We start from the raw sequence: 20313 nt of genomic DNA, 5'->3' as shown, positions 1-20313 counted from the left end.
AGAGATCGTCTGATAGATTCCGTAAACCTGCACCCATGTTCAAGGTAGGAGATTCCGTGTGGTTAGCAACTAAGAATCTGAAGTTAAACGTTCCTTCACAAAAACTTGGACAGAAATTCATTGGCCCTTTCAAGATCAACGGTTTTGTGAGCTCTGTGGCCTGCCGGCTGAAGCTGCCTAGGACTATGAAGGTACACCCAGTTTTTCATGTATCTTTACTAAAGCTTGTATCTCCTAATACCTTCCAGGGACGTGTTGTGCCACCTCCGCAGCCTGTGGTGATTGATGGGCAAGAACAATTCGTGGTGGAGGAAATTATTGATTCCAGGATTCGCAGGAATCGTCTCCAATATCTGATAAGATGGCAGGGATATCCCCCTGAGGAAGACTCTTGGGAACCTGTGGAAAACATCAATGCCCAACAGAAGATTTCTTGTTTTCATCAGAGATTCCCTGAGAAACCAGGTCCAGGATCGTCCGGAGGGAGTAATGTCAGGAGGTAAACAATGAAGGGATTTACAGAGGAGGAGAGAGGTGGATTGGTCGGGCAGCAGAGTTAAGGACTAGTGATGAGCGAGTGTACTCGTTGCTTGGGTTTTCCCGAGCACGCTCGGGTGGTCTCCGAGTATTTGTTCGTGCTCGGAGTTTTAGTTTTCCTTGCCGCAGCTGCATGATTTATGGCTGCTAGCCTGCCTGAGTACATGTGGGGGTTCCCTGGTTGCTAGGGAATCCCCACATGTAATGAAGCTGTCTAGTAGCCGCAAATCATGCAGCTGTGGCAAGGAAAACTAAAACTCTGAGCTGTCACAAATACCCGGAGACCACCTGAGTGTGCTGGGCGACGGCGCAAGCAACGAGTATACACTCTCATCACTATTAAGGACGCATTGGAGAGGTGCAAGAGTGTTAGCAGGAAATCCACAAAGGAGGATATTGCAGTAGTCCAGGTGGGAGATGATGAGGGCGCTAACATTTTAGTTGATTGAGTGTTGAGGAAAGGACGGAATCTGGAAATATTTTTTGAGTTAGAGGTGACATGAGGTGGTGTCAGGACTCTGAACATTTTTTACCTTTTGTTCATTACTGCCCTCTTCCAAGATGGCGTCTTTGGTCTCATGTGCACTGTGTCTTCCTGCTATAAAACTCCACCCCAGCCTTCAGTCTGTGCTAGAGTATTCTGCCTTGTGTCCAGCTCCTGACCTCTGATTACTCCCTGGCTATATACCTGCTCCTGTGAACCTGTGGGGTTATCCTGCTACTCTGCTCTGAGTTCCTGCTGCATACACCAGTTCCAGTAATCCTGCTTCATCTGCTGCTCGTGTTTACTTCATCTGCATTTGCTGGACATGTAAGCTGCTGCTGCTTTGCTATAACCTGAGACTATTAACCAGGCCTCCCTGGTTGAGCTATGATATGATTTGAACTGCCTTATAAGCATATCTATCTTTGGACTAAGAGAAGGATTTATTCGTGTCAAGTATCCTCAAGAATAATTGTGCTTCATAGACTTTCTGCTTGATTGCCTTTTTCTCTGAAGACTGCTAAGCTGCGTTTATTATTTGCACCAAGTGTTGTGGACTTGAGTTTCTCTCTGCACCTGTTTGAATCACCGTGTGATAATATAGACTTTACCACTTATAAAACTGTGTCCTGTAGTTGTCTTTTTCCACGCAAAGAGTCTCCTGAGTTATCCCCTATATTTATTACAGGTGGTCAGGACTCAGATATGTGGTGTAAAGGACCAAGCAGAGTTCATGGTTACCCCGAGGCAGTGGACTTCTGGTACTGCGAAGAGTGTGATGTCATTAATAACAAAGAAATAAACACACACCGGCGCTCCCAGGTGAGTGAAAAAGAAGGCTGCAGGTGCCTAGGCAGTAACTGTGCTAATTCTGTCAAATAACAAAGGAGAGTATTAAATAGGCAAAGGCACCGCGCCAACTAGATGAAGTAATACGTGGGTGTAGAGAATGAGCGTCTACCTGGGCACAACGTGAAGCACTATGAAGGTATAAGCAGTATTGGCAACCAATAGCCAATAACAAAATGAATGCCTGTTTTGTCCAGAGTTCCACATAAAATGCGTGGCTAATGTTAAAAGGAAAAGCACACTTACTGACTAATGATGTAGCTGCTTGTAAGGGTGATAGCGCGTTCTCAGTAGGGCTGCAGTCGTCCTAATAGGTTGTAGAGACAGGATCGCCAGCGGCCCAGAGAAGTGAGAGTACAGTGTCCAGGGTAGCAATGTCCAAGGCAATAGCATGGGGCGGCACAAACACCCGAAAGTGAAGGGAGCGTCCTCCCTGGTGAGTGTGTGCCCGCCGCGCACGTCAGGAACACCGCTTGCCGGCACACGTGGACCAGAGGAAGCTGGTGCACAGAGCGGCGAAAAAAGGGGGCGTGGTAAAGGTGACGTCACCAAAACAAATGACAAAGGACGGATGCCGCACAGGACCACACTTGCCTACGCGTTTCGAAGGTCTCCGGACCTTCTTCGTCAGGGCTGAGGATACCGGCGGTCTCTTAGTCCTTTTAAAGCGCCATATGCCCACATAATGCGCCGGCAACTGGAACACTGCAGTCCTATTGGGCCACTAACTACGTGAAGAGGGGGGATAAATAAGAGTTTATACAGAATAAAACCGGGAATTATCCGGGACAAGATAACCTATGTTAAATATATAAAAGCACCTTTATTTAATTATCTATTAACACATATGACAAAAGTAAAAATGCGGGCAGAAGTCACCCTACAAATTAAAAGAATAAAACATTAAATAGTATGAAATGTAAGAGTATACCACTACAAGTTATAAAAAATGCATATAAATATCTAAAAAATGCATATGAATATCTAAAAAAAAAAAAAAAATCGGGGGGGGAGGAGGGGAAGAAAGAAATAATAAATCATAAGGAAGGAGCTACTATAAACCAAGAGTTAGCTAAAAGCGTATAGCTCGATTTCGCAGTTCAGGCCTTTAGGAACTAGACTGTCTAACGTAAAAATCCACTTGGATTCAGTGCGTGACATTGACTTAATATAATCACCTCCCCTCCAATTCTTATGTACCCTCTGAATACCACAAAAACTTAATCCTCTACTTGACCTCCCATGATGCTCCATAAAATGTCTAGACAGGGGGTGGCCTACAAAGCCTTTCTCTATATTATTCAAATGTTCCTTAAGCCGGTCCATAAGTCTACGTTTAGTCCGGCCTATGTAAATTTTGTCGCATGTAGTGGTATACTCTTACATTTCATACTATTTAATGTTTTATTCTTTTAATTTGTAGGGTGACTTCTGCCCGCATTTTTACGTTTGTCATATGTGTTAATAGATAATTAAATAAAGGTGCTTTTATATATTTAACATAGGTTATCTTGTCCCGGATAATTCCCGGTTTTATTCTGTATAGTTAAACTCTTATTTATCCCCCCTCTTCACGTAGTTAGTGGCCCAATAGGACTGCAGTGTTCCAGTTGCCGGCGCATTATGTGGGCATATGGCGCTTTAAAAGGACTAAGAGACCACCGGTATCCTCAGCCCTGACGAAGAAGGTCCGGAGACCTTCGAAACGCGTAGGCAAGTGTGGTCCTGTGCGGCATCCGTCCTTTGTCTTTTCTTTTGGTGAGGTCACCTTTACCACGCCCCCTTTTTTCACCGCTCTGTGCGCCAGCTTCCTCTGGTCCACGTGTGCCGGCAAGCGGTGTTCCTGACGTGCGCGGCGGGCACACACTCACCAGGGAGGACGCTCCCTTCACTTTCGGGTGTTTGTGCCGCCCCACGCTGTTGCCTTGGACATTGATGTCATTAATAGTTTGATCAAGTAGGGGAATTACGTGAGATGGAGGAAAAATTAGGAGGTCCGTTTTGTCCACGTTGAGCTTTTGTAAGCGAGAGAAGGAGGACATGATTGATGCAGTTCGGAATTCTGGACAGTAGAGATTTGACGTCTAGGCCAGAGAGGTAGATCTGAATGTCATCAGCATATAGATGGTACTGGAAGCCATAGGACTTTGAGTTGTCCCAGGCCAAGGGTTTAGATGGAGGAGAGTAGAGGTCCCAGGACAGAGCCTTGAGGGACACCAACAGAGAGCGGGATGAGGAGGTAGTGTGGGAGATGCTAAATGTGCAGTTGGAGAGAGGTATGAGGAGACCCAGGAGAGGACGAGGTCTGTGATACCGAGGGGAGAAAGGATCTTCAGTATGACAAGGAGCACAGGACGGTCTAGAAGGAGGAGTATAGAGAATTGTCTGTTAGCTTTGACAGTAAATCGTTAGTAATTTTATTTGGGGAGTTTCGGTGGAGCGATGGGGGCAGGAGCCGGACTGTAGATTGTCAAAGATTGAGTTAGATGAGAGATGGAAGGAAAGTTCAGCATGGACACGCTGTTCCAGGAGTTAGAAGTTGAGTGGGAGCAGTGATGTTGGGTGATGGGTGGATTTAGAGGTCAGGGGATGGTTTCTTCAGGATAGTTGTGATCGTGGCAGTGTTACGCCTGAGACTTGCACGTTTTCTAAGCGCCGCCCCACTCACCACGTGTTTCGCTCAGCTTCACCCAGCACCTGACCATGGCTCTGACCTGCTTTATGTGGTTTGTGAGTCATAGTGGAGCGCGGACGAACTCTGCAGGAATTTGTATCCATTCTGTGCTGCAGAGATCTGCTTCCCCAGCCTATCCTGTGCCAGCAGGTGATCTATCAGGCACCTCCACCCTCCATTCCTCGCCTGAACTTAGGTTCTTAGTAGCTCTGTCTCTAGCTCCTGTATTGGCGTATTCCTGCTTAGTCTCGCCTGTTTCTGCCTTCTTGTTTACCCTGATCTATCTGCTCCTGACCTTGGCACCTAACTCTGAACCTCTGCTTCCTGCCCCGACCTCAGACCATCTGACCTCGCTTTAGTTTTGAAAAACCAGAAAAAGCGTACTATCCTTAAAACGATATTTTATTATTAAATTGTCTAAAATCCCAATAAATAAAACTCAAATGTATGCAATCAACATCAGCCAACTGGGTTGGGTAAGCTAGAAAAATAGGGAGAAAATAGCAGATATGCCTGACACAGTCCCTGTAGGTGGCCCTAAAGTGTCTTAAACCTACCTACCAGCGGAGGTAGGCACCCTAGATTTCGATATGGCGCCCCCGCTCACCGTCGACTGTCCCTTCTTACCCTAGTAGGGTCCTACTTGCTACCCACACCCAGGTACCCACAGACATACAAACACAAATTGACCAATAGGTCACACTAACCAAAAAACGTGAAAAAGTGAAAAAAGAAAAAAGTGAACGAAAAATTCTAAAAACACTGCAGACATAGCTGCATAAATGCACTAAATAGCATGTAACCCACAGTTACCTCAAAAAATATTTGAAAAAATATATAAATAGTGCAGAGCTATGGGGTACAGCAGGGCACAGTTGGAGTGTGCTCAGTTAGATATTCGGAGGTCATGAGTAGTGAAGCCTCTAATAGATGTAACAATAGGTCACTGTCTTTGTTACTGATTGATGACCCAAAAATCATAGACAGACCAATAAAGCTAATGTACAGAGTGGATCCCTAGGCAAGATAGCACCCCTCCGAAAAGGTTAGCAGATATATGAGTACACTCAATGGATGTAAGTATGTTGTTGGGTGATATAGATATTACACCCTAAATTTGGTAATCCACGTGTGTAGCCATTGCTGCTAGACTTCTGAAGCCATTGGTTAGTGTGACCTATTGGTCAATTTGTGTGTGTGTATGTCTGTGGGTACCTGGGTGTGGGTAGCAAGTAGGACCCTACTAGGGTAAGAAGGGACAGTCGACGGTGAGCGGGGGCGCCATATCGAAATCTAGGGTGCCTACCTCCGCTGGTAGGTAGGTTTAAGACACTTTAGGGCCACCTACAGGGACTGTGTCAGGCATATCTGCTATTTTCTCCCTATTTTTCTAGCTTACCCAACCCAGTTGGCTGATGTTGATTGCATACATTTGAGTTTTATTTATTGGGATTTTAGACAATTTAATAATAAAATATCGTTTTAAGGATAGTACGCTTTTTCTGGTTTTTCAATTTAATATATCCTTTCAATATTCTAGTCGGTTTTCTCGCTTTAGTTTTGCCAGTACCCGAGTTTCTGACCCGATCCTGAGTACTGCCTGGTGTCTACCGGCGGCCCAGCCTATCCTCATCATAGGAGGCTTTAGTGAATAGCCGGTAGACACAGTCACGCCCCTCTAGGGTTAGCCTGGCCCGTGGCACAGTGGATCTACAGCCACGAGTGTTACAGTAAGTTTAGGCCATGGACCCCACTGACAAATCGGGAACCAGAGACCCCCAGTGTAAGTGCTGTTTGAGGAGGTCCGTTTTCGATGAGCACATCAAGACCAGTTGATGAAGACTATCAATGTGGTTGCAAGTCAGTTGCAGGATCTGACCGCTGTCATGATAATATAAATGACCCTTCTGAGTATACTTCTAGAAAGTTCCATGGCTTTACAGACACACTGTGGGCTTTCTGACACCCTCCCTTCTCTTCCCCCCAGCTGCCTGTGGGTGAATACACTTCTCCTCTGCCTGCCAGCTCTGTGTAATCATATACTCCTTCCCCCCTCCCTCAGGAATGTTAATTAGAAGAGCTCAGCTCTTTTTTTGCAGCCATGCACTTTCTGATTTGTGTGAGCTTTTCATGATGAATAATTCGACCCCAGGTGGTGATAGAGATATAACAGTTACATATTCCGAATGTCCACCGTTAGATGTATGACCCACTGAAATCTCTAGGATCCAAACCCAACGAAATTCAAGGAGTGGATTACTCCATAAGCAGGGCATGTATCCACTTTGTGTTTATACTTAAATTAACCCCCATGTCATGCTGAGCATAATGATGCTTTTGTCTTCTATGAGGTTCACCCTAAGAGAAATGGGTATTAGCAGGACTTCATATCTTTCAGAAAGGGGAGTATTCAGCCACCCAGTGAGGTCAACACAGGAGGAGTGCCTTGGTTTTGGGCACAGGTATAAGATAGTGGGAGCTCATTTTCCACTAGTCTTTGTCCATTGAGCTACCTGGGAGACGCTCTATGATGCATTTTGATGTATCGCCCCTCCCCCGTACCGCATGGTCTGCTATGAAATGACTTAAGCAACTGTAAGTGGTTTTCTTCCTTTAGTCCCTTGTTATTTTGTAATTCTGTATATACAATGGTCTCATTTTATATCTTTTATATACTTTTGTAAACACAGCCTAATCTTTTTTAGAGTAAAAGTTATAATATTTGCTAGCGTTGTTTTCCTTGCCCTAAAACTTACCCTAAAGGCTCTAACCTAAGCCATTGCTACTGATTGGGTTGGCCAATTACCCATTAATAAATAGGAAACAGGAGCTGGTGGCAGCTGAAGTGTCCTGAGCTTTTGGGGGAAACTGGCAGCGACGGACGGCATTGATAATTATTTTTCCCGCCTGAGCGGGAGTAGTTATATCGCCATAGCTACAGTGTGCACATTAGCCAGTACATAGTAAGGCAGCCTTTCTGGCGACTAATTATCCTAGGTGCAGTTCCCTGTTTGACCTGAGGGTAAGGGGGGCACCAGAGAGCTGCAAGTTCCAAATAAGAACTGGGAAGTGGGATATAAATAAATCTTCAGAAAAGAACCGGGGACAACCAAATAACCCCAGATCATGACCTATTGGTGGCAGCGGTGGGGATGATAAAAATATCCCCCCTGTGATTCATGACATATTGGTGGCAGAGCGGTGGGATCATAGAGCATTCGTGATCTGGTTTGAGCAATCATTCCTCTCACTAAAAACTTGTACGGTTCTTGATAGGACTCTGCAAAAAAAGTTTTGGAGGACGAGCGCAGTGTTTACAAGTCCTGAGACGATACCGTGTGTACTTTCGATTACCCCCTCCCTTTCTCTTTGTTTTTCTATCCTATCTTTTATTTGGCAATGATGGCCACAAAAGGAGAAGACTGGTACACTCAGCAGAATAAGGACATGCTTGTTGGAATATGCACGTACCACGGCCTAGACCCCCATGGCAAAACCAAGACCCAAATGGTCACGGAACTGGTGCAATTTGAAGCGGACGCCGAAGCCAGCACCAGCGCAGGTGGTGCTGGGGCCGAGGTCCAACCGCTGAATGCCAACCCTACTTGCAACCAGGGTAGCGTGGACCACCGCCTGGAGATGGCTCTGTAATACTGCCCCTCAGACGATCCAGAGAGACGTCTGCTGCTTATCCTGCAATTCCAAGAGGCAGAGAGCTGAGTGGGAGACCCAAGCTCGGAGGGCCCATGAACTGCAGATGGCCCAACTTGGGGCAGTACCATCCACCACCCAGTGCAGCGAGTCCAGCAATGCTCCGTTCCCCAAACCCCAGCCAGAGCACTCTCCTGTGATGGAAAAGGACAGGGACTTGGACACTTTTCTGAGGGCCTTTGAGAAAGCCTGCCAACAGTACCGGCTGCCTGAGAACCAATGGGCCTGATACCTGACCCCAGGGCTAAGAGGCAAAGCACTGGAGGGCGTTTGCTTCTCTCCCGTCAGACCAAGATGAAGACTATGAGGTCATCAAGCAGGCCCTGAAAAAGAAGTACCAGCTAACTTCTGAGGTTTACCATAAAAAGTTCCGGAACCTCCAACGTGGCGCACGCGACAGTTACAGTGATGTGGTGCATGGACTCAGGACCCACTTTGACCAGTGCATCCAAGGACTGTCAGTGACCACCTTTGAGCAGCTGGGAGACCTGATGATCAAAGACCAGTTCTTACATCTTTGCCCAGCTGAGGTGCGACAGTTCGTGATGGACATAGAACCCAAAGACGCTGATAAAGCAGCACAGATTGCCGATGCCTATGAAGCCAACGGTAAATCGGAAGTGTGGAAGCCAGTCACCGCCAGCTGGAGAGGGGGTAAACCTGCAACCAACGCCAGTACCCCTGCCAGCCAACTCACCAGAGGCTCTGTCCCCATTGCCAGCATCAGACCTACCACCAATCTTCGCAAGTGTTTTGCCTGCAATAGGACTGGTCATATCCGCGCCAACTGTCCGGAGAAGCAGAAGAACCCCTCAGCCAAGGCACCAGGGCCCAATGCAGCAGTTCTTTTGGTGGGTGGGGTGATTGGGAGGGTGTGTGACAACGTGCAGCACGTCACCGTGGGGGGCCATGTCGCTACAGGTCTCAAGGACACTGGGGCTGAACGGACCCTCGTCCGACCCGAACTGGCGGCCCCTGAAGAGATTATTCTGGGAAAAACCCTAACTGTCACCGGGATTGAGGGCATCCGCTGTCCCCTGCCAATGACCCTGGTGTTTATAGAGTGGGGTGAAGGAAGTGGGGTTGACCGAAAACTTTCCCACTGACGCTTTTTTTTGGACTGATTTGGGCAGGATGGTTGCATACTATGTCCCTGACTCCCCTCTCCAATCTAATGCTGATGATAGCGATGGGAAATTGCATGTGTTACCCGACAATGCTTTGCCGGGTAATGATGAACCTGATAATCATTTTTCTGAAAATGCTAAGGGTGATGCTAAAGCGAATGATAATGACGGGGAATTGCGTGCGTCCCCTGAGAGTGATATACCGGATAATGCTTTATCTCATACTGATGATGATGAGGAAAATGTGCATGTTTTACCTGCTAACCATTTATTTCCTAAGGATGATGTGTCTACAGGTGCAGGAGTGCTCAGCCCCCTCAGTCTATGGGGTGGGATGGCTGAGGAACCCCTAACAGGAGCAAGCATCGGTGCTAAGGGAAATGGGGAGATGCACGGGAACCGTGAGGAAGGTGATGCCGTGCAACTGACCAGTGCCACAGAGGAAGGTAACTGCCCCATGTATAGCACGGCTCCTGAGATGTTGGGGGTGGATGGGGAAGGTAGAACCATAGCAGCGCCAGCTGATGGGTCTGTGGAAATTCCCGGGTGACAGCCTACATAGCTGCTGTCACCCGCAGTCAGAGTGCCCGGAGTGCAGATAATGTCCTGCCTTTTGGTCCCTCCTCAGGGTTAGGGTTACTGAGAGGTCCTGCCTCCATAGCGCAGTCCAAAAGGGGGAGGTGTCACAATAATATAAATATAAGGCTGTCGTCACACTAGCAGTATTTGGTCAGTATTTTACATCAGTATTTGTAAGCCAAAACCAGGAGTGGGTGATAAATGCAGAAGTGGAGCATATGTTTCTATTATACTTTTCCTCTAATTGATCCACTCCTGGTTTTGGCTTACAAATACTGATGTAAAATACTGACCAAATACTGCTAGTCTGACGGCAGCCTAACCCTTCTGATTATACTTCTAGAACGTTCCATGGCTTTACAGACACGCTGTGGGCTTTCTGACCCCCCCTCTCTTCCCCCCAGCTGCCTGTGGGTGAATACACTTCTCTGCCTGCCAGCTCTGTGTAATCCTATACTCCTTCCCCCCTCCCTCAGGAATGTTAATTAGCAGAGCTCCGCTCTTTTGTTTGCAGCTATGCACTTTCTGATTTGTGTGAGAGTTATTCATGATGTATAATTCAACCACAGTTGGTGATAGAGATAATAATAATAATAATAATAATAATTTTATTTATATAGCGCCAACATATTCCGCAGCGCTTTACAACTTATAGAGGGGACTTATACAGACAACAGACATTACAGCATAACAGAAATCACAGTTCAAAACAAATACCAGGAGGAATGAGGGCCCTGCTGCTCGCAAGCTTACAATCTATGAGGAAAAGGGGAGACACGAGAGGTGGACGGTAACAATTGCTTTAGTTATTTGGACCAGCCATAGTGTAAGGCTCGGGTGTTCATGTAAAGCTGCATGAACCAGTTATCAGCCTAAGTATGTAACAGTACAGACACAGAGGCTATTAACTGCATAAAGTGTATGAGAACATGATGGAGGAACGTGATTATGTTGTTGTTTTTTTATTAATAGGCCACACAGGGATAATTAGGTTAATGCGTTGAGGCGGTAGGCCAATCTGAACAAATGAGTTTTTAGTGCACGCTTAAAACTGTGGGGATTGGGGATTAATCGTATTAACCTAGGTATGTCCACCATTAGATGTATGACCCACTGAAATCTCTAGTATCCAAACCCAACAGAATTAAAGGAGCTGATTTCTCCATAAGCAGGTCATGTATACACTTCGTGTTTCTACTTAAATGAACCTCCATGTTATACTGAGCATAATGATAATTTTGTCTTTCTTCTACAAGGTTCACCCTAAGAAATAGGTAATAGCAGGATTTCATATCTTTCAGAAAGGGGAGTATTCAGCCACCCATTGAGGTCAACACAGGGGGAATGCCTTGGTTTTGGGCACAGGTATAAGATAGTGGGAGCTCATTTTGCACTAGTCTTTGTCCAGAGAGCTAGCTGAGAGGCACTCTGTGATGCATTTTTATGTATCGCCCCTCCCCCGCACCGCATGGTCTGCTATGAAATGACATAAGCAACTGTGTTTTTCTTCCTTTAATCCCTTTTTATTTTGTAATTGTCTGTATATATAATGGTCTCATTTTATAATATCTTTTATATACTTTTGTAAAAACTGCCTAATCTTTTTTGGAGTAAAAGTTATATTATTTGCTACTGTTTTCCTTGCTCTAAAACCTACCCTAAAGCCTCTGACCTAATCCATTGCTACTAATTGGGTTGGCTCCTTACCCGTTATTAAATGAGAAATAGGAGCTGGTGGCAGCTGAAGTGTCCTGAGCTTTTGGGGGAAACTGGCAGCGACGGACAGCGATGAAAATTATTTTTCCTGCCTGAGAGAGAGTAGTTATATCGCCCTTGCTGCAGTGTGCCCATTAGCAAGTACATAGCAAGGCAGCCTTTCTGGTGACTAATTATCCTAGGTGCAGTTCTCTGTCTGACCTGAGGGTAAGGGGGGCACCAGAGAACTGCAAGTTCCAAACCGGAAGTGGGATATAACTAAATCCCCTTCAGAAAAAAACAGGGCAACCAAACAACCCCGCTTCATGACATTGGTGTCAGCAATGGGATGATAAAATATCCCCCCTGTGATTCATGACAACCACCGTATTGTCCGTCCTTTCCACCCACCTCTACTGGCACTGACCATCGTCCTACAGGACAGCCTGCCTACGAGGGAACCGCCAATGGCTCCAGTTTCTGGCAGAACAGCTAAGCTCCAACTTCCGCTGCCATTAAGTCTCCCTCACAATAGACATCCTCTTTGGCATTGCTGGGGTCTTTTGCTGCAAAAGAAGTTTGAATCTGGACCTTCATGCATTTTAATTATGGTTCCTCACTGCTGCATACGTTATTTACCCACTTCACCATGTCCATTGTGCAGTTCTGCGTCTAAGAGACTTAGACTGTCAGCTCTTTTTCCTACTGCTATTCTGTGAGAGGAGGGTGGGGGGTGAATGCCACTCAATAGTATTTTATATGATAATGAGGTTGGGGATGGCGTCAAGTGGTGAAGTGGGATTTGGAGAGGAGATGAGGAAGCTCTCCTTCAGTGATGGTAGGGACGAAGCTTATTATAGCGCCATTTATTTCATGGTGCTTTACATGTGAGAAGGGGTATACATAATAAAAGTACAGTAATGCTAAACAATACAAGTCACGACTGGTACAGGAGGAGAGAAGACCCTGCCCGTGACGGCTCACAATCTACAAGGGATGGGTGAGGATACAGGAGGAGAGAGGACCCTGCCCGCGAGGGCTCACAATCTACAAGGGCTGGGTGAGGACACAGGAGGAGAGAGGACCCTGCCCGCGAGGCTCACAATCTACAAGGGCTGGGTGAGGATACAGGAGGAGAGAGGACCCTGCCCGTGAGGGCTCACAATCTACAAGGGTTGGGTGAGGATACAGGAGGAGAGAGGACCCTGCCCGTGACGGCTCACAATCTACAAGGGATGGGTGAGGATACAGGAGGAGAGAGGACCCTGCCCGCGAGGGCTCACAATCTACAAGGGCTGGGTGAGGACACAGGAGGAGAGAGGACCCTGCCCGCGAGGCTCACAATCTACAAGGGCTGGGTGAGGATACAGGAGGAGAGAGGACCCTGCCTGTGAGGGCTCACAATCTACAAGGGCTGGGTGAGGATACAGGAGGAGAGAGGACCCTGCCCGTGAGGGCTCACAATCTACAAGGGATGGGTGAGGATACAGGAGGAGAGAGGACCCTGCCCGCGAGGGCTCACAATCTACAAGGGCTGGGTGAGGACACAGGAGGAGAGAGGACCCTGCCCGCGAGGGCTCACAATCTACAAGGGATGGGTGAGGATACAGGAGGAGAGAGGACCCTGCCCGCGAGGGCTCACAATCTACAAGGGATGGGTGAGGATACAGGAGGAGAGAGGACCCTGCCCGCGAGGGCTCACAATCTACAAGGGCTGGGTGAGGACACAGGAGGAGAGAGGACCCTGCCCGCGAGGCTCACAATCTACAAGGGCTGGGTGAGGATACAGGAGGAGAGAGGACCCTGCCCGTGAGGGCTCACAATCTACAAGGGTTGGGTGAGGATACAGGAGGAGAGAGGACCCTGCCCGTGACGGCTCACAATCTACAAGGGCTGGGTGAGGATACAGGAGGAGAGAGGACCCTGCCCGTGAGGGCTCACAATCTACAAGGGTTGGGTGAGGATACAGGAGGAGAGAGGACCCTGCCCATGAGGGCTCACAATCTACAAGGGTTGGGTGAGGATACAGGAGGAGAGAGGACCCTGCCCGTGACAGCTCACAACCTACAAGGGTTGGGTGAGGATACAGGAGGAGAGAGGACCCTGCCCGTGACGGCTCACAATCTACAAGGGCTGGGTGAGGATACAGGAGGAGAGAGGACCCTGCCCGTGAGGGCTCACAATCTACAAGGGTTGGGTGAGGATACAGGAGGAGAGAGGACCCTGCCCGTGAGGGCTCACAATCTACAAGGGTTGGCTGATGATACAGTAGGTGAGAGTAGAACTGGTCGTGTAGTGGTTTGGTGGATCGGGGGTTACTTCGGGTTATGGTGGCCGAGCAGTAAAGACTTGTCTTGTTTGGTTGATCTTAATTTTTAAATGTGCAGTGTAGTCTTCTGCAGAGATGAGGGTGTTAGGAGGGGACAGTGAAGGGCAGAGGAGGAAGGTAAAAGTGTTGCATAACTGAGGCTGTGGGACAGAGAAGATGCGAGGGTTGTGCAGTAGACCTGTTAAGCAAAGGTGACGGACAGCTTGAATGTGAAAGTTGCTTGTTTGAATGTGATGATGTCTTCTTGCGTGTTTTCTCCCAGTGCCGCTCCACAACCCTGAACTCTTGCCAAAGCTTTTTAGTGCGGTTACTGTGCCAGGGCTGTCTATTGTTTGGTCACACTCTGCCATGCACGAATGGGGCGACCTAGTCAATAGCCGATGCCAGTGCCATGTTGTAGAAAATGGTGGCACTGTGTCATGGAGTGAAGATATGGAGGACAGCGGTAGAAGTGTGTGTGTTTGTGTGTGTCTAGATTTGCAAGGTTTCTGCGGGGTCCGCTAGTTGCCAGACATGGGTGACAGGCGAGGAGGACAGGGATGGATGCAGGCATTCAAAATGAGAAGACCCACTCCTCTTCTATGGGTGAGGACTGTGGGTGAAGTGAAGCCCACCGTAACAGAACAGCAGGTGAGGCTGTCAGAGGGCATCAGTCATGTTTTGGTGAGACCCTGGAAAGATGGATTGCCAGAGATAAAGCGGTCTTGGATGACGTGGAGCTTATTGAAGATGGAACGGGAGTTTCAAAGCTCCAGAAAACTGAGCAGCAGAGTGGGATTTACAGTGCAAATATTGTGGTATCTTCAAGTAGGTGAGCAGTGATAGGAATGAGCAGTATTGGGAGTGTCAGCTGTGGAGGTCCAGAAGATAGAAAGTGGTAGAGGAGGTGATAAGAGAGAGGGGGGAGAGGAAGTGAGAAGAGAGGATGTGAGAAAAGAAAGAGGGAGAGGAGATGAGAAGTGAAGGCGGGGAGATGAGAAAAGAGGGAGAGGAAATGAGAAGAAAGGGAGAGGAGATGAGAAAAGAGGGAGGGTAGATGAAGAAAGAGGGAGGGGAGATGAGAGAGGGAGGGGGAGATGAGAAAAGGAGAGAGGGCGAGGAGATGAGAGAGGGAAGGGAGATGAGAGAGGGAGGAGAGAAAAGGAGAGATGAGAAAAGGAGGGAGAAAGGTGTCAAAAGAAGGCGAGGAGGTGTTAAAAAGGAGGAAGAGGTGTGATAGAGATGGAGAGGAGGTGTGAAAAGAGAGGGAGGGGAGATGCGAAAAGAGAGGGAGAAGAGGTGTGAAAAGGAGAGGGAGGGGAGATGAGAAAAAGAGAGAGGGAGGAGAGATGAAAAAAGAGAGGGTGAGGAGATGAAAAAAGTTCAGAGGCAGGAGAGATGAGAGAGAGGGAGGAGAGATGAGAAGACAGAGGGAGGAGAGATGAGAAGACAGAGGGAGGAGAGATGAGAAGACAGAGGGAGGAGAGATGAGAAGACAGAGGGAGGAGAGATGAGAAAAGAGAGGGAGGAGAGATGAGAAAAGGAGAGGAGGAGATGAGAAAAGAGGGAGAGGTGTGAAAAAAGAGGGAGATGAGAAAAGGAGGGAGAAAGGGGAGGTGTGAAAAAGGAGGAAGAGGAGGAGGAAAAAGGAGGGTGAGGTGTGATAGAGATGGAGAGAAGGTGAGAAAAGAGAGGGAGGGGAGATGAGAAAACAGAGGAAGAGGAGGTGTGAAAAGGAGAGGCGGCATGAAAAGGAGAGGAGGAGATGAGAAAAGGTGGGAGAGGGGTGAAAAAAGATAGGGAGGCGAGATGAGAAGAGGAGGGAGATCGATGAGGCGTGAAAAAGGAGGGAGAGGAGGCGTGAAAAGTAGTATGAGGAGGTGTGAAACAGGAGGGAGATGAGGTATGAAAAGGAGGGAGATGAGTGAAAAAGGAGGGAGAGGAGGCGTGAAAAAGGAGGTTGAGGAGACATGAAAAATGGAGGTAGAGGAGGCATGAAAAGGAGTGAGGTGTGATAGAGACAGAGGAGGGGAGATGAGAAAAGGAGATGAGAAGAGAAGTAGTGGAGGCGTGAAAAAGAGGGAGAGGTGTGATAGAGACGGAGGGAAGGTATGAAAAAAGAGGGAGGGGATGTGAGAAAAGAGAAGGAGAGGAGATGAGAAAAGAGAGGCGAGATGAGAAAAGAGAGGCAGGGGAGATGAGAAAAGGAGAGGCAGCATGAAAAGGAGAGGAGGAGATGAGAAAAGGAGAGGTGTGAAAAAAGGGAGAAGAGATGAGAAAAGGAGGGAGAAAGAGGTGTGAAAAAAGAGGGAGAGGAGGTGTCACGGTTCACGGGGAGGATACCTTTATCATCCCCACAACTCAAACCAATTTGTCACGAATCGGGGTTGTTTGGTTGCCCGTGGTTCTTTCTGAAGGGGATTTATCTATATCCCACTTCCCAGTTCCATTTTGGAACTTGCAGCTCCCTGGCGCCCCCCTTACCCTCAGGTTAGACCGGTTACTGCACCTAGGATAATTAGTCGACAGAAAGGCTGCCCAACTTTGTAGTGGCTATTGGGCACGCTGCAGCGAGGGCGATATAACTACTCCCGCTCAGGCGGGAACAATAATTATCAACGCCGCCAGTTGCTACAAAGTCTCCCAACCGCGCAGGACAAATCCGCTGCCACCAGCTCCGATTTCTTAATTATTAATGGGTCCGGAGCCAACCCAGATTAGTAGCGTAATTCACTTAGGGGGATGTTGTGACGGGGTATGCGACAGCAGGAAGAGACACCAGGCCGATAATTAATCCAACAAGATTTATTGGAACAGGGAACTGGGACAACACAAATGAAAGAAATTCTTCAGCATCTGTAATGAGTCCACAATAAGTCCACACAAAGGGAGCAGATCCGGGGCACCACCCGGCAATTCGACGCCAGGGAAATAGAAATAGTGAATTCAATGGCTCCAGTAGATGAGGGACAAAACACAGTCCAACGTGGCAGCTGTTAACCGTCCACACATGGGCACCAGGATCTCACCTCAGCATAGGTTCCCAGCCCTTCACAAGTCACCTCACAAATGAACCAGCCAACACATGAGTCTATTGTTCTGTGTCCTGGGATCTATCCTTCCATGGGGGAGGGCTCCCCTCACTGGTTGTTGACTCAAGCCTGATTAAATGGCAGTCCAGGGACACAGGCTGGGGGAGGAACACGCTGTTACAGTCCGCTACAAAGACTCCCAACTGCACAGGACAAATCCGCTACCACCAGCTCCGATTTTCTTAATTATTAACAAGTCCAGAGCCAACCCAGATTAGTAGTGTAATTCTCTTCAGAGGATGTGACCGCATGATATAGAGCAAGGAGCGACAAGCTAGTAATTTTATGTTTTACTCCAAAAAAGGTAGGCAGTGTTTACAGAGGTATAAAAAGATATTATAAAGCAGACAAATATCATATGTGCCATACAATTACAAATAAAATGGGATTAAAGTTGAAAATAACACTTATATTTCGTTATGTCATCTTATCTCATGGCTGACCGTGTGCTGTGGGGGAAGGGCGAGCATATATCCAGATGTATCACCCCTGTATAGCAGCTAGACCCCAGACAAAGAGACGTGAAGACTTCTGCTTCACTGACTTATTTCCTAGCCTAAAACCAAGGCACTCCCCCTGTGGTGACCTCACGTAGAGGCTAAATCCTCTCCTTTTCTTGGAGTTATGGCACCCATTTTTATGCCTAGCTCGCTGTTTTTAACCTCGGATGTGAAAGACACAATGATCAGGAGGTGCACCACTTCAGGGGGATTCTTTTAAGTGTAAACACGGTGTAGTTGCACGACCCTCTTATGGAGAAACCCTCTCCTTGCACTCGTTGGGTTTAGCTTCTAGCGATTTCAGGGAGTTATAGATCCCTTGATGGACATCCAGAATATATAATCCTTATATCTCTGGCCCAGATCGGTGCCTATATATACAGTACAGGCCAAATGTTTGGACACACCTTCTCATTTAAAGATTTTTCTGTATTTTCATAACTATGAAAATTGTACATTCATACTGAAGGCATCAAAACTATGAATTAACACATGTGGAATTATATACTTAACAAAAAGTTTGAAACAACTGAAATTATGTCTTATATTCTAGGTTCTTCAGAGTAGCCACCTTTTGCTTTGATGACTGCTGTCACGATATGGTATGAAATATCATATAAGTAGTTTCTCTTGCTAGCAAGCTGTGGGCTAGAAAAGCCCCCCTTCCCTTTCACTCAGCCAAGAGCTGCCTTGCCAATCTACATGGGGGAAGAGCATTTTATTGCCTAAAGGAATGTTTACGACCAGGTTAGAAGCTCCTCCAGCAAGAACTGGATTCTAAGTCTCTAGAACCATGCGGTCCTTTGTTCCATTTTTGTAAGATATTAGGCAGACGATGTAAGATAGAAAAATGGTAGATATATCTTCTTATTCTCCCTCGGTGGATCTACGCATCACTCTAAATACGGGCATCTAACTCCATCGGGTGAAGAAGTAGGGATTGCTCTGTACATAATAGGACATATTTGATCTCATTAGAAAGCCCACGGTAATCCGAGATGAATGCTGGGTATGATATGATTCTGACATGTCCTGTAGCGAAGTTACGGGCATCAGATATATTTAATGCACACAGTCAGATGGAAAAGGTAGGAGGGTCTGGGATAGCCAGCCTTTTTGGTGATGTCACCAAGCTAAGCTATAACTGTTTTGGCCAGACTCCAGCAGTCAGTCTGTTGCTGGAAGAACATGGGAGTCTGGTCTGAAGAGGTGTACCTCATGCATTGGGATTTTTGGGAGCTCCGCCCACCAGCATGGTGTTTGCCTGAACTGATATGAACTAAGAATATGTGAGTGTTATCTTTTCTTCATTTAATCATTTTATTTTCATAATTACCTTGTACATATTTGCAATTGTCTCATTTGTAACATCTTTGTAAAATATTTTGATAAAGCACTGCCTAACCTTTCTGGAGTATAATATTTAATACTAGTTCGTTCTTTATGCTCTAAAAACGTACCCCGTCTCTTGAAGGGAAATTACGCTGTTTTGGGTTAGCTCCGGACCCGTTTAATCGGAGCTGGTGGCAGCTTACCGTGTGCAGGCTTTTGGGGGTTGTTTCAGCGACTGCGGCTTGATAATTATTGTTCCTGCCTGAGTGGGAGTAGTTATCGCGTCGCTGCAGCGCGCCCAATAGCCAGTACATAGCAGGCAGCGTTTCTGGTGACTAATCACCCTAGGTGCAGTACCTAATCTGACCTGACAGAAAGGGGGGCGCCAGAGAGCTGCAAGGTTTAAGTGGAACTGTAAGCGGGATACACAAATCCCTGCAGTTCATGGTATATTGAAGAGCAATGGGATACCTAAACTAAGCCCCTGCTGTAAACTAAGAGGTTAATAGCCTCGTGTGTTTTTTCATCACATTGTGGCAGTGGAGGGATAACTAGGATAAGCCCCCTGCACATGTGAGAGCCGTCTGTTGGTCTAAAGTCACCCCAATCCGTGACATATTGTGGGCAGCGGCTAAGGGATCTTGACAGTCACGGTGTGAATCGTGACAATTGGTGGCAAGGCGGTGGGATATTAGAGCATTAGTGATTTGGTTTGAGCAATCATTCCTCTCACTAAAAACTTACAGAAAGTTCTTGCGAGGACTCTGCACAAATAAGTTGGGAGAACGAACTCAGTGCTTATTAGTTGTGAGACAATTGTGTACTGGTAATTATCCCCTCCCTTTCTCTTCGTTTTTCTATCCTATCTTTTATTTGGCAACCATGGCTGCAAAAGGAGAAGCCTGGTACGCCCAGCAGAAGAAGGACACTCTTGCTGGGATATGCACGTACCATGGCCTGAACCCCCAGGGTAAGAACAAGGCTCAAATGGTCGCTGGACTGATGCAATTTGAAGCAGACCAAGCCAGGCCACAAAGCCCAGAGGATGCAGAAGCCAGCACCAGCGAACATGGTGCTGCAGCAGAGGTCCAACCACTGAATACGGGCCCTACTGGCAACCAAGGGGGCGCAGACCTCCTCCTGCAGCTGGCTCTGCAACAAGGCTCTGCAGATGACCTAGAGAGACGTCTGCAGCTGATCCAGCAATACCAGCGAGCCGAGCGAGAGGCAGAGAGAGCCGAGCGAGAGGCCCAGGCCCAGCGAGCCGAGCGAGAGGCCCAAGCGCAGCGGGAGTACCAGCTGCAGATGGCCCAACTGCAAATGCAGGGGTCGTCCCAGTCCAGCCGTGAGCCCAGCAGCGCTCAGATACCGAAGCCCCGGCCTGACCACTTCTCTGTTATGGAAAAGGATGGGGACTTGGACACT

The 20313-nt window shown here is 47.5% G+C and overlaps 1 protein-coding gene across 1 annotated transcript in view; it reads left to right on the top strand.

Annotated features, from left to right (window-relative positions):
- The first annotated feature begins 1718 nt into the window (after nucleotides 1-1718).
- The window catches only part of SPX (spexin hormone), a 75824-nt gene continuing 57229 nt past the window's right edge, over nucleotides 1719-20313 (top strand). Inside the window, exon 1 of the mRNA XM_077261415.1 lies at nucleotides 1719-1843. Coding sequence (XP_077117530.1) covers nucleotides 1727-1843 — 117 coding nt within the window. The 5' untranslated portion in view covers nucleotides 1719-1726. The remainder of the gene's footprint in view (nucleotides 1844-20313) is intronic.

The sequence above is a fragment of the Ranitomeya variabilis genome, chromosome 5 (assembly GCF_051348905.1).
Source record: "Ranitomeya variabilis isolate aRanVar5 chromosome 5, aRanVar5.hap1, whole genome shotgun sequence".
NCBI classification, from domain to species: Eukaryota; Metazoa; Chordata; class Amphibia; order Anura; family Dendrobatidae; genus Ranitomeya; species Ranitomeya variabilis.
This window is presented reverse-complemented; position numbering and strand designations above follow the sequence as displayed.